Here is a 12,026-nt window from a genome sequence, read left to right on the forward strand (position 1 = left end):
CTAAATAGTAAGATGCTTAGATTTTTCATGACGTGAAATTGTTAAATACTAGATGTTCGTAATTGCTTGTCAGGTGTAAAGAGAGGCTGGACGAATGTTCCACATTACAGTTAAAAGCAAGAACACTAGCATACACTTCAATAACTTCCAACAAATTTCCATTTTTCTACTTTGCTATCAAATCTAGTTGATTAAGGTTTGGAAAATAAAATCATTAACTTTAAATAATAAAAGTATAACCATAGATATTTTTTCAGTATGCGTACAGGTTTGCATCATGTGGTCTAAACTCTTCTAAATTCTAGTGATTGTCACTACCTCACTATTTCTGGGCCTTTTTTGAGACACTAATACATTGTGCTGATGTTGCTAGCCAAAAACAAACATAAATAAAACCAAGAGAACTTAACATTTATTAGATCCTTTTCCAGTAAGTATTGGACATTCACAGTTGACAAAAACAGCTTGAGATGAGAAATTAATAATTCAGCACCGTTGTACACAACTTTGATGAAGGAGAAATTATCGGCCGTCATGCTGCAAATGTTTGTTAAAAATGTGTAGATTCAGACAAGTTTACCGTTTCACAGTTGTGTACAAAAATAAAATCTTCAAGTATTACATGTTAGTGACATAATTAACCATGTAAGTTTATACAAATACTTACAGGATAAGCAAAATGCATGTAGTGTGCATCATGTAATATATACACAGACCATCCAGCAACATTCGTAGATGAAAGGATCCATAACTCACCTCCACTGAAGACAGAATCAGCAGCACAATTTACAATTTAAGAAAAATAAGTCCTTTAAAGACTTAAATGTTTGAGTTTCTCTTCTTTATAAAAAGTCTCTAGATTAGAAGTGTCTTAAAATAACTGGAAGAATTAAAATACAATCTTGTGATTATCCATCATGATCTGGTGCATCTTTGTGAGTACCTCACTGGGAATATACAGCGATCTAATTACAGCCACCCTGAGTATCTACTGACTAGTTAACAGGAGAAAATGACAAAGTTTGTGTGTGTTTAAGGGTCATTTTGTTTATTAATGAAGCTCCAGTTTGTCCAATGTGCAGGATCCTGTTTACAAGGCCATCATTAGTCCAGTTTCTCAGCGATCCGTCCCATTTTGGTGCGCATGTTACGCATGAGGAAGAACCCAATGGTGGCGATGCCCATTGTCACCTCAGCCACCCAGAAGGCCATGTCCCAGCTGTGCTGCTTGGCAATGGTGCTGAAGGGAAGCCCCGCCATAAAAGCTCCCACTGGGACAAACGGAAAGCTTCATCAGCTAAATGCAAACACAGCAGTGACGCCTTTGCTCTGATCACCGAGCCTGCAGCTTACCGTTAGCCATAAGAGCTACGACAGCGTGAGACGTTCCACAGAAGTTTGAAGGAGCACTTTCACTTGCTATCACCCCAAACAAGGCAATTGGTCCATATGAAGAAAATCCAAACACGGCACCAAGGAAGAGGATCCAAATCTGTCGACAACAAGAAAACAGGAAAGCAAGAGTTTTTATGGAATGAAGTTAAGTCTCATAACAGAAATGTGCATCACATAATTTACAAACATGTGAAATAATTTGCAAATGTTTGAATCTAAAAAGGAATCTGGCAGCTGTTTTATGCATTGCGCCATCTTGCAGCGCCTTGTACCTGCTTCCGCCAGCCGACATGGACAGCAGCATGGATAACTGGACTGATGACGCTAGACACTGGTCCACAGTTACCGATCAAGGTATGTCATCTGGCAATCTCAAAGTTAGGCTTCAGTTCATTAATGTAAACTTTGTCATATATTTGATAGAGTATGTTCTCTCTAGTCTAAAGGCTGCAGCACACTGTGTACGTGATTTGTTCGTGTTACAGACTAAATGATTATTGTTTTCTGCTCAAAACTTTGCCCTGATAAGAGCAAATAACATTAGACAATCTCCAGTTATTTACACTCCGTAACACTGCAGACCTTTGTCTCTTAGCCCATTAACATTAACTAGTGTAAACACGTCACCGATCTAACGGCGTCATTCGATTCTCTTCTCGTCCGAGTTATGAGAACAAGAAAAAAAAGTCTCAAAACTGCACATGCAGGCTGATCTGTACACATCAGATCGTGCATGTAATCATTTGAATGCACAGGAAGCTTTTTAAACTAAAAAATGATCATATCTGTGACGCTGAGGGTAAAAATCTGTACAGTTTGTAATGTATGCATGTGTAGTTCTTTCATGTGTTTTCAGTTATTTTATTTAAATACTTTACAAGCGTTTACCCACAAGACTTAGGATTTTTATTGTACCTCTTTCTCTGACACACCAATAAGGACAGACACAGGATGAAGGGCTTCAACCCACAGAGGAGCCTCCTAAGGAGAGAAAGAATATTTCTGATATTAGTTACATGTGGATTTCATACAGTGATGACTGGTAATTGGATTACCTTTGGGATTTCAGGTGTGATGGTCACTCTGAAAAGGTACATGGACACGTACATGCCAGCCATCATGAGAATGAGCAAGGCATGGCGAGGGTTGCCGTGGGTGCTTAAGCCTTGCTGAAGAAAGATAGAAAGATAAAGTCTTTTAAAACGCTGACACTTAAAGAATAACCCACATAATTTCTGTTACTTACCCGGGCTACAGCTCTGTCTGAGATGAAGCCTGCTGCCAGGCTTCCTATAAAACCTCCCACCTCCAAGGCACTCATGTAGGTACTGCCTGTTAGCAACACAACTGATGAGTACCAGTCAGTTTACACCAAAATCAAGTGGTAGGAAATAAATTAAAGTCACACCCATCAGGGCAGTCTGGCCTTTCTCCTGCATGAGGAACAACTGTCCCCAATCAGTAGCAGCGGTCTTCACTCCAAACACCACCAAGTAACCCAAAGACAGCACCCACAGGAAAGGAGAGAGGAGGAATTCACTCAAGGTGCTCTCACTGTTGGCTGGTGACACAGACAACACAAAATCAGCACATTTCCATCTTAAATCTGCAAACTTACATCTGTTCAAGTCTACGCCTCGTTTTGCTCACCTCCCTTTGACCCTTTCATGGCTCCCGCCTCGATGCTGGGGAGACCCACATCCTTCGGCTCATTCTTAACAAACACCAAGCAAACCAGCGAGAAGGCAGCGCAGAAGATGCCAGACATGGTCAGGATAGTCCTCCAGTCGTAGTACTGCAGCAGCACCGTGACCAGGATTGGACCCAGACTCCCTGCCAGGTTCATGCTGCAAGACAGCACCGACCACCAGGTTCCAAACTGGGAGGGCTCATACCACTGATGATGGACACACAGGAGAAAAACATTTCCAAAATCATACACATCAGAACCATGCAATGCAATGGCTCCAACTATTAGTGGCTGTTAGCAGGATTAGTCGCTTAGTGAGGTCATTTCAGATTCAACACAAGTTCAGGGCTCACTGGGGTGCGTCACCATGGAAACAAATCCTGGAACCCCAAAGAAATAAAAACATCTGTAAAAACCACCTCAAACCAAGCAAAGCATCTGCGTATGAAAACTGAGGATCTCTCATGTTGTGTCATTCACACATTATACAACCTGAAGTAGAGACTGATTTACAGTGTTTTTAGTTCAGGGTCCGTTTCTCCAGCGGGCCTGACCAGCAAATTACGAGCATAATAACCCCTAAATAATGAAGACTCAACATTTATCCCTGCACGTACATTAACTATCCTTTTAAAAACTTTATGAATAACCTGAAATTTCTTGAAAAAAATCAGCAGTTTAAAACTTTTGTCTCTTACATATTTACATGTTATTTTATGTATTTACCTTTTTTAATTTATTTTATTTTATATATACATCTCAAATCTAAGACTATTATATATTTATATTTTATGAGGTCAAGTTCAAGTTCAAAGCTTTTATGTCATGTGAACAATAAGGAAACAGGTTTCGCTGAACAATGAAAATCTTACTCTCCCATCCACACTGAATAACACAAGAACTGAGAAGTGTAAAATTATAAGTATACAATATGAAAATAAAAATAACTAAATTACAACAGCCAAAACTAAGATTTCAAATAAAAAGACATGCGAGAAAAAACATAAAAACATTATTATTACAATATATACATATACATTTATAAAAGAAAAATGTCACACTACATTTCGTTGGGCCGCCTTTAGCCTTGATTCCAGCGTTCGCTGAGGCATTGTGTTGACAAGCTTCAACGTCCAGATTTTGTTCCGTCAGAGATGCTTTAATTTTCCACCAAGATCTTGTACTGATGATGGAGAGTCCGACTTCTCCAGCACATCCCAAAGTTTCTCGTGGGGTTCAGGTCTGGACTCTGTGATTACCAATCCATGTCTCATGCTCCCTGAACCACTCTTTCCCCATCTGAGCCTGATAGCAGTCATCTTGGAATATGATGGAGTAACCTGCTCGTTCAGTAAATCATTCTGACCTTATTCTTTGTGCACATGTTGCTGAACTAAGGCCTGACCAACTGCAGCAACCCCAGATCACAGCTTTCACAGCTTTTCCTTCCCAGACCTCCTCAGAGTTAAAAAAAAATAAATAAATCCTCCGGCAAGCCAACAAGTAAACTGCTTGTGCCTTTTTTTCTTATGTTCTGTGCAAAACAACCATGTTCAACAGTTCAGTCAGTCATATTCCATTTTAAACAGGCATGAACTGGATGCTGCCTCCTCTGTGTCATCCCCAGAACTAACTCCATCATGGTGAGGATTATTGCTCTTTTCTTTCCTCCCACTAGGGTCAGTGTCCATAGAGAGGAAAAAAAGAACGAAAAAAAAAAACAACAAAGACCACATCTGTTTGCAGCAGCTCTGATCCTAAATATAACTTTCATATGATTCAACATTATCCGTCACTTTATTACCCATTTTATAAACCCCAAGTCACACGATCCAGAAAAACGAGCAAGAACTTTGTTTAAAGAGAGCCATACCACTCCACCCGCCTTACCAAACAGTGGGGGATGCAGCCAGCCTACCACACACTGCGACAACTGGTGAGTGTGTGAGTGAAATGTATGCCAAAACTAGGTGAGAGCTACCAAGTGTGCACCCTTGGCTGTGCTGCTCATACAGAGGGGGTGGGGAAGAAATAAAAAGGAAGGACTGTGACAAACAGCGACAATAACTAGCGATAACGGGGGAGAGAGAAAGAATTACATGACACGTGTGCCGGCACTAGCTTGTGTGTGTGTGTGTGTGTTTGCGGGTTCTCATGTGTGCATGCACCATCACAGAGTAGTGGCGCTGCTCCGTGACAACAGCACTGCCCACACACACTTGTACAGTAGCACCAGGCCTGATGCTGCATCCCTTCATCCTCCTTTCTTCTTATCCTGATGCTCCATCACTCTGGACCAGGGTAGACCTGGACTCATCAGACCACATGACCTTCTTCCATGGCTCCAGAGTCCAGTCTTTATGCTCCCTACCAACCTGAAGCCTTTTTCTCCAGTTAGCCTCACTGGTTAGTGGTTTTCTTCTGGCTCCACAGCTGTTCAGTCCCTTGAGTTCCTTCACCTTGTTTGTGTGAAAATGTTCTAACTTTCACTATTAAACATCGTCCTGAGTTCTGTTTTTCTTTGACTGGATTTCACATCATTAGAGGAACTTTTAAAGATCTAGAAGTCATTAAATGTACATACGTGTACATTTTCACATCTGTGTAGTAATCCTGACCCCACTCACCTCACAGTGGAAACTGCAGTCAGATCTATTACGTAGAAAGATATGTTATCTTTTTTCCCCCCTCTATGGCGTGTCTGCAAGTACCCCAAGGGTGTACACGTATCCCCATTTAAGAAACACTACATGATTTCCAACCTTAAAACTCTGTGCTTCGGACTTGTTTTGGTGGCACAGTGAAATTTATTATGCACATTCCTTGAACTATAATTGCACTGCAACGTCCCGAGGCTGAGAAACCTCGACCCTTTCATTCCAACTTGCGGCATCATGCGACAGCCGGGGTTTGCTTGACTGCATCACACACCAACAACTGGATATCAACACACTGGCTGTTTCGAAAGCACACCATGGCTGCTTCAGCAAAGTAACGCAAGAGGACACTACTGGAAGAGGCGAGAGAAAGTGAGAGCAATACAATACAAATCACATTCACCCGTTCACACACACGTTCACACACACGTTCACACACTGATGGTGGAAGCTGCCATGCAAGGCGTGTTGAATTTCAAAGATTTGGAATTAAGTGTTACTAGTTGGGTCCTAATATTGAAATTAATTGTCTTTTCACATCTAATAAAAAACCTTTGAAAGGAAAAAAGAACTACTAACAGCCCATCCCAATCACATCAATAAAGAAATAACATTTCTGTTGAACAACATCTTTTTTAATTTGATGACAAAAAAGGGGTTTAAAAAAACAAAGTTACTTTTGAGCGTTTTAACAACAGAATGTGTTTATAAGAAACTGCAGCATTTAGAAAAGAAACGTTTTTCTGCTTCATGAAGTTCAGTTCAGCTGCACCACAGGTTGCTTTTCATAATGCACCATTATTATATTTAAATTTAATGTATATCTTGTTAAATATTTTATGTATTGTTACTATTCTTCCTGTTCATCACTTTGGTCAGTATTTACTGTTTTAAAGTGCTTTATACTTCCCAATTTAATAAGGATAGAAAAACAAGTTTAATGAGAGTAATAAGTTTCTGTTTTAGCATTTCCCACTGAGATGCTTGTCAAAGATGCTCATCAGTAAAAGCCAAAGGATTAAACGGTGAGATGTTGCTCCACTTATCCTTGTGCCAATGTCTGTTTTCTTTCTTTTAATGTGTGTGTTCTTAATCTCAAATATAACAGGTAGATCAGGTTTTTTAGCCAAGGTTGCCATGGCGATACCATCTTGAAAATAAACTGAACCTACTTTGCGAACGGGAAAAAACCCAGGATTGAACCTGAAATTACCTCACTAAGCCACTAATCCAGCCTCATAGAACAGGACCCTGGATGCATGCAGGCCAGTTCAGCTCCTGATCTACATAGTTATGCTGAATTTTGTTTTCTTGCACAAATAAACAAAATGATGCAGCCTGGTTTTCTCTCTTATCCCTTGTATACACAGATATCTGCTCATCTCTGAAAATCTGATAATCTACAGATTTTTGCGTTTGCAGCATTTTATCTTTACAAGTATAAAATAACTGTAACTTTTATATTTAATGTTAATGGTTTTAGGGAAACAGCATAAGAGCCAATTACCCGGAGTTAATACAGTTAAAGGCAGCTATAAAAGCGGCTCACACTGCATACCCAACAGAGCCACCAGTAACCCGAGAATCCACTTGGCAAACATGTAAGGCTTATTTAACCCTGCCTTGATAAAAAGGTTGTGGACGTCAACACAGCTGAGGGTAAAATTCAGAGCTGTTCCAGGTGGTTGTTATCAATGGAAACAAAACGCTGCTTTTTAAAATGGTCTTTTTCTTTTTGTGAAGATGATTTAAGACTTTTCTATAAATACACTGAACTATAATCTGACCCTTACCACACTGAGCACATGTCAGTGCCTATTTACGTCCCAGCTTTTGAACACTGCTTCTTTTAAGGCAGCTTCTCTCAAGCCTCATGTTGTTTCCAACGGCAGAACATATTAGTTTGCAGAAAGATTTAGACTTTGGAAGTTCTGATTATTCTGCAGGACATTCACTGCGCTGAAATCTCACTGATCTCCAAATATACTTGAAGCAAATCCCAAAGCTATTTATAGGTGAGACTTGAAAAGATTATTAAGTAATCCTTTAAATTTCTCAAACTACTACCACTGCTGGCGTCACTACTCTTGCCTCAGACGGTCAGCAGCTTGTCCAGCTGGCTGAGATCTCCTCAAACCAGACTGTGTAGCCACCCAAAGGTCAGCAGAGAACGAGGAAACTGATTTCTTGAAATATACTTACAACTTAAAGACAAGTGTACTTTTCTTTTCAATAAAGACTCCAAGAACTTATAGTATCTTTCATTTGCTTCTCAGAATAATTACAAGCAGCCTGCATGTGAGGAACATTACAATAAGTCATGGATCTGAGCTCCATGAAGTCACACAAAGGGTGGCATTACCTTGCGTAGCACCTTTCCACACGGAGGCCAGCCACAGCCTTGTCCCAAGCCATTGATAAACCACAGCAGTGAGAAAAGGGATACAGTTGAGGACCAGGAGAAGACCACATTGATCCCCCCTACCACAAAGAGGCCGATGGAGAAAAGCCAACGGGCGCTGATCTGATCCGACAGCACGCCACTGATGAACTTACTGATGGCGTAGGCCATGGTCTGACTGCTGGTGATCATACCTGCAGACGCAATATGAACTGTTGTTACAGCAGCAGACAAAAGTTTTACACGTCAAAAACAAAAAAATGGATGCTAATGTTACTGCTAACAATATGTGGCTCAACCTTTCATCAGTAACACCTAAAAACCATAAAATCTCTAGCTGTTAGACTGCAATCAGCCTGACAACCGAGGTCTCCAGTAATAAAATCCTGACTCATTTCTGACTTATCCATCATCTGATGTGCTTTAGTCCTTTTTAGTTTAAGGTTTTGTTTTGGCCTCTAATGGCTTTTATTTACACTGGAGTAAAAAACAAACAAAAAAAGCAGCTAGAAAAAGGGAGCTGACGTATGGAAAAGGTGACGGCCCAGGAATCGGATTCTACTGAGACACCGTGTAAATGGTGCACCGTTCAATCAGTTGAGATTCCCTGAATTTTGTGAAATGTTTTGACAATTTAACTGAATTTTTTGACATTCATGTTGGTGGCCAGTTTGTTTACTGTTAAAACTGGCATTTTTAAACACTCTAGATTTTAACCAAATACTTTATTTCACATGTTCAGTGCCTATGAGCATTATAAAGTAAAATAATAAGACAAGAAGGTAAAACATAAATTTTAGTATGTTTGCAAGCAAAGTTTTAGGGCTCAAATGATTTATTCATTAAACACAGAAGCCAGTCTAATTACTATTAGTTACTATTTTATTTTAAACTACTGGAAAGGAGGACGGGAACTATTTTGTGCAGCAAGCATCCATTTTTCTAACAGTGGCCTCCTGATACATATTTGAGGCTTGAAAAAGCTTGTCTGAAAACACAGCTGCTTCTATAAATTAAATAAAATAAAATAAAAATCTGTCTTACCCAAGTCATCTTTGTCCAGTTTGATCTCCTCCATCACAGAGGGCATGACAAAGGAGAATGTCTTTCTGTTAAAGAAATACAAGGAGTAGCCAGTGAACATGCACAAGAAGATGACTACTCGATAGTAGCCGTAGCCTGTGGCCCCCATGACTGCAGTCGCCCCAAGCAGAAACAAATCTATTCAGTCTTCAGTGTAGCCCTGTATTTGAGTATTTTTGCCTCTAGATCAAAACTACCAAGAGGCAAAATAAAATACGGAACAAGTTGTAGCATGGACAAAGCAGTAAAGATGGAGGAGAAACACTCTTTGCAGCAACCGTCTTGTGAGCTGGTGGTCAGTCTGTCTTAAAGGTCCTGTGCAGACCGAGCAGGGAAACCTCACACCGGCCTGAAAATGAAAACAACATATCACACATTACTTCCCACAGAGGCAACTCCACCGGCCCATTATAGGGCAGCAGATATTTATACTCCTAGAGCTGGAAACTTCCCTTCTGAAAGATTACAAACATAACAATTCAATTTATTTATGCTGATACAGAAGCTAAAAGATGCCTTTGTTCATAGCGTTTTCTCGTGTTGTAATGCCTGTTTGTTGTGCAGGATAATGTCAGGATAAGTCGACCTGCTGTGGCTGCAGCTCGGCTTCTAATTTTTGTTCATTTAGAAAAGCTTTCGTGTAAAATATCACAGTTGTCCCCTTTGTCTGGCTTGAAGGTCCAGTCTGCGACCCTTGGCATGCCAGGGAACTTCAACTACAATGAATGACTTGATTGGAGCCTATTTAGTTTCAGAAATATACAGACTGAGATTTAAATGGCCGATTTGTATTTATTTATTTTTTAGACACATTTCGCTACAGACGAGGCAGTTTTCACTCGTAATGATAGACTGTATGTTCCGTTAAAACATTTCAACTCAAACCTTTAGAGAGAAAACAACTACTAAACTACACCATTACTCATTAAATTCAGGAGTAGCAGCTTTGCTAACGTTGTTCAGCCTCGCGAGCTGGTGGCGGACTGATATGAAGGTCCGTGTGGAAGAGTGACCCCCTCCCTCCGCCAGAGTTTTAACTAATCCCGACATGCCGCAGTTTACTATCTGTCAGCTGCCCTGGTGAAATGCCGATACAACTACTTACCTTTCATTCGCGACCGTTTTGTTCACCCCATCCACCCTTCGACGCACGGGCACGAAGCTGCAGTATGGCAAGTAAAAAGGGCCATAATTCGCCACAATATTGGCGCGTTTGTGGTAAAAAAAAAAAAAAAAAAGGCGTTAAAAGCGTCGTTTTATGTGGCAAAAACGGCGTAAAATACTGTGGTATGTAGTTTTCATTCTATTGTATTTGTATTTAATATTTGTATTTTTTATTTTTTTAAATCTGCTTTTCTCCCTCTTTTTTTCTGTAGTTGAGTTATAGTAACACACAAATTTACCAGTTGTGGGATTAATAAGGTTTTATCTTATATTTTATGCTGTTATTCTTTAAGTACAATATACTGTAGTAAATATAGTAGTAAATACACTTTATTATCTATAATATTAAATATAGCCGCTAATAATTTAGTCTGTCTCGTTGCAATCAATAGGTTGGTGCTCAGTGTGGTTTCAGACAATAATGTATTTATGTCGACATCTGCGAAGAAAGAATTCTCTTTCTTTCTTCCTTCCTTTCTTTCTTTTTCTTTAGAAAAGATAAAACAAATTTGATCAATTTCTGAATCTATATCCTGGCAGTGCATTTGAATATGGTTGGAGATGTGAGCACACCAGCAGACCACATGGTTACTGGAACAATGCAGACAATCCTTCAGCAGAGATCAGCGATGAACTGGAGGGTCTGCTCTTATTCTTTACAATATATATATATATATATATATATATATACCATGCTGAACCCGATACAGATGTGACGTTCATGAATGAATCGATTCTTATGAACGACTCTTTTAAATAAACGATGGGAACCGATTCACAGCTGTGAGCTGTTCATTTGTGAGCCATTCTTTTCATATAGAAATTTTTGACACTGCCTTCATCAAATCAAATCAAATCAAATCAAACTTTATTTATAAAGTGCTTTTCATGCCATAGGCAACACAAAGTTCTTTACATGAATAAAAACATTTATGCATATCTCAGTTCATATCTCATTGTTCAATAAAACAAGCCTTTACATACATACATCAAAGTAGAATAAGAATAAGAATAAAAACACTCAATGAAATCTTTCACACAGTCACACACACACACACATGTATGCACACACACGCCAATTTTTTAATCTTGTATAGTGGATTGTATATAGGTACTGATTGTTTGTCATTCTTATGTATTGTGAAAATTTGTGAAATTTTGTAAGATATTGTGAGAACGAGCCAGTCTTTTGAATGGCTCTTTAAAAGGAACGGCTCCTCAAGATCCGGCTGCCTTCAAAGAGCCATAAATCCCATCTCTAGAACCCGACCAAGCCCCATGGGCAAAGGCCTGGCCACCAAGCGCTCGCCTCCGTGCCCCACCTCCAGGCCTGTTTACAGAGGGGGTCCCGGTGACCCACATCAGGGCAAGGGAAACCTAGGTCCTAGGTGTTTTGAGCCACGCTTCGTCTGGTCCCTGCCCTAGACGCCTGTTTGCCATGGGTGACCCTACCAAAGGCATAAAGCCCCCAACAACATAGCCAGTAGGATCATCAGGAGGTGCAAACTCCTCCACGGTAAGGTGGCGGCTCAGGGAGGACATAGAAAAGGAAAAACAGGCTTATTGGATTTATAATTTGCGAACTGAATACTAAATGAAGAGCTATTGTCATGCTGCTTTTTTGTGTTGATCTGTG

General features: G+C 40.0%; 1 protein-coding gene across 2 annotated transcripts; it reads right to left on the reverse strand.

Annotated features, from left to right (window-relative positions):
- Positions 1 to 395: 395 nt before the first annotated feature.
- Positions 396 to 10,394, reverse strand: slc37a4b (solute carrier family 37 member 4b). 2 transcript variants are annotated; one of them, XM_042009046.1, is made up of 10 exons: positions 10,332 to 10,394; positions 9,188 to 9,575; positions 8,105 to 8,337; positions 3,046 to 3,292; positions 2,804 to 2,956; positions 2,642 to 2,727; positions 2,451 to 2,564; positions 2,311 to 2,376; positions 1,354 to 1,492; positions 396 to 1,271 (listed from the first exon to the last, which is right to left on the reverse strand). In XM_042009046.1, exons 2-10 carry the CDS (start codon positions 9,333 to 9,335, stop codon positions 1,105 to 1,107), a joined length of 1,353 nt encoding a protein of 450 aa, XP_041864980.1. In that variant the 5' UTR covers positions 9,336 to 9,575; positions 10,332 to 10,394; the 3' UTR covers positions 396 to 1,104. The 2 variants fall into 2 exon arrangements, with proteins under 2 accessions (XP_041864980.1, XP_041864979.1); XM_042009045.1 differs by lacking the exon at positions 10,332 to 10,394 and adding an exon at positions 9,813 to 10,240.
- Between the last annotated feature and the right edge of the window lie 1,632 nt (positions 10,395 to 12,026).

Source organism: Melanotaenia boesemani, chromosome 15 (genome assembly GCF_017639745.1).
Source record: "Melanotaenia boesemani isolate fMelBoe1 chromosome 15, fMelBoe1.pri, whole genome shotgun sequence".
In the NCBI taxonomy this organism is placed as follows: domain Eukaryota; kingdom Metazoa; phylum Chordata; class Actinopteri; order Atheriniformes; family Melanotaeniidae; genus Melanotaenia; species Melanotaenia boesemani.

Coding starts and splice junctions, on each gene's coding strand:
- slc37a4b (XM_042009046.1), bottom strand. CDS start 9,335: ATGGGGGCCACAGGCTACGGCTACTATCGAGTAGTCATCTTCTTGTGC. Junction 2,957..3,045: donor CATGAAAGGGTCAAAGGGAG/GTGAGCAAAACG, acceptor CTGTGTCACCAG/CCAACAGTGAGAGCACCTTG. Junction 2,377..2,450: donor TCACACCTGAAATCCCAAAG/GTAATCCAATTA, acceptor TTCTCTCCTTAG/GAGGCTCCTCTGTGGGTTGA.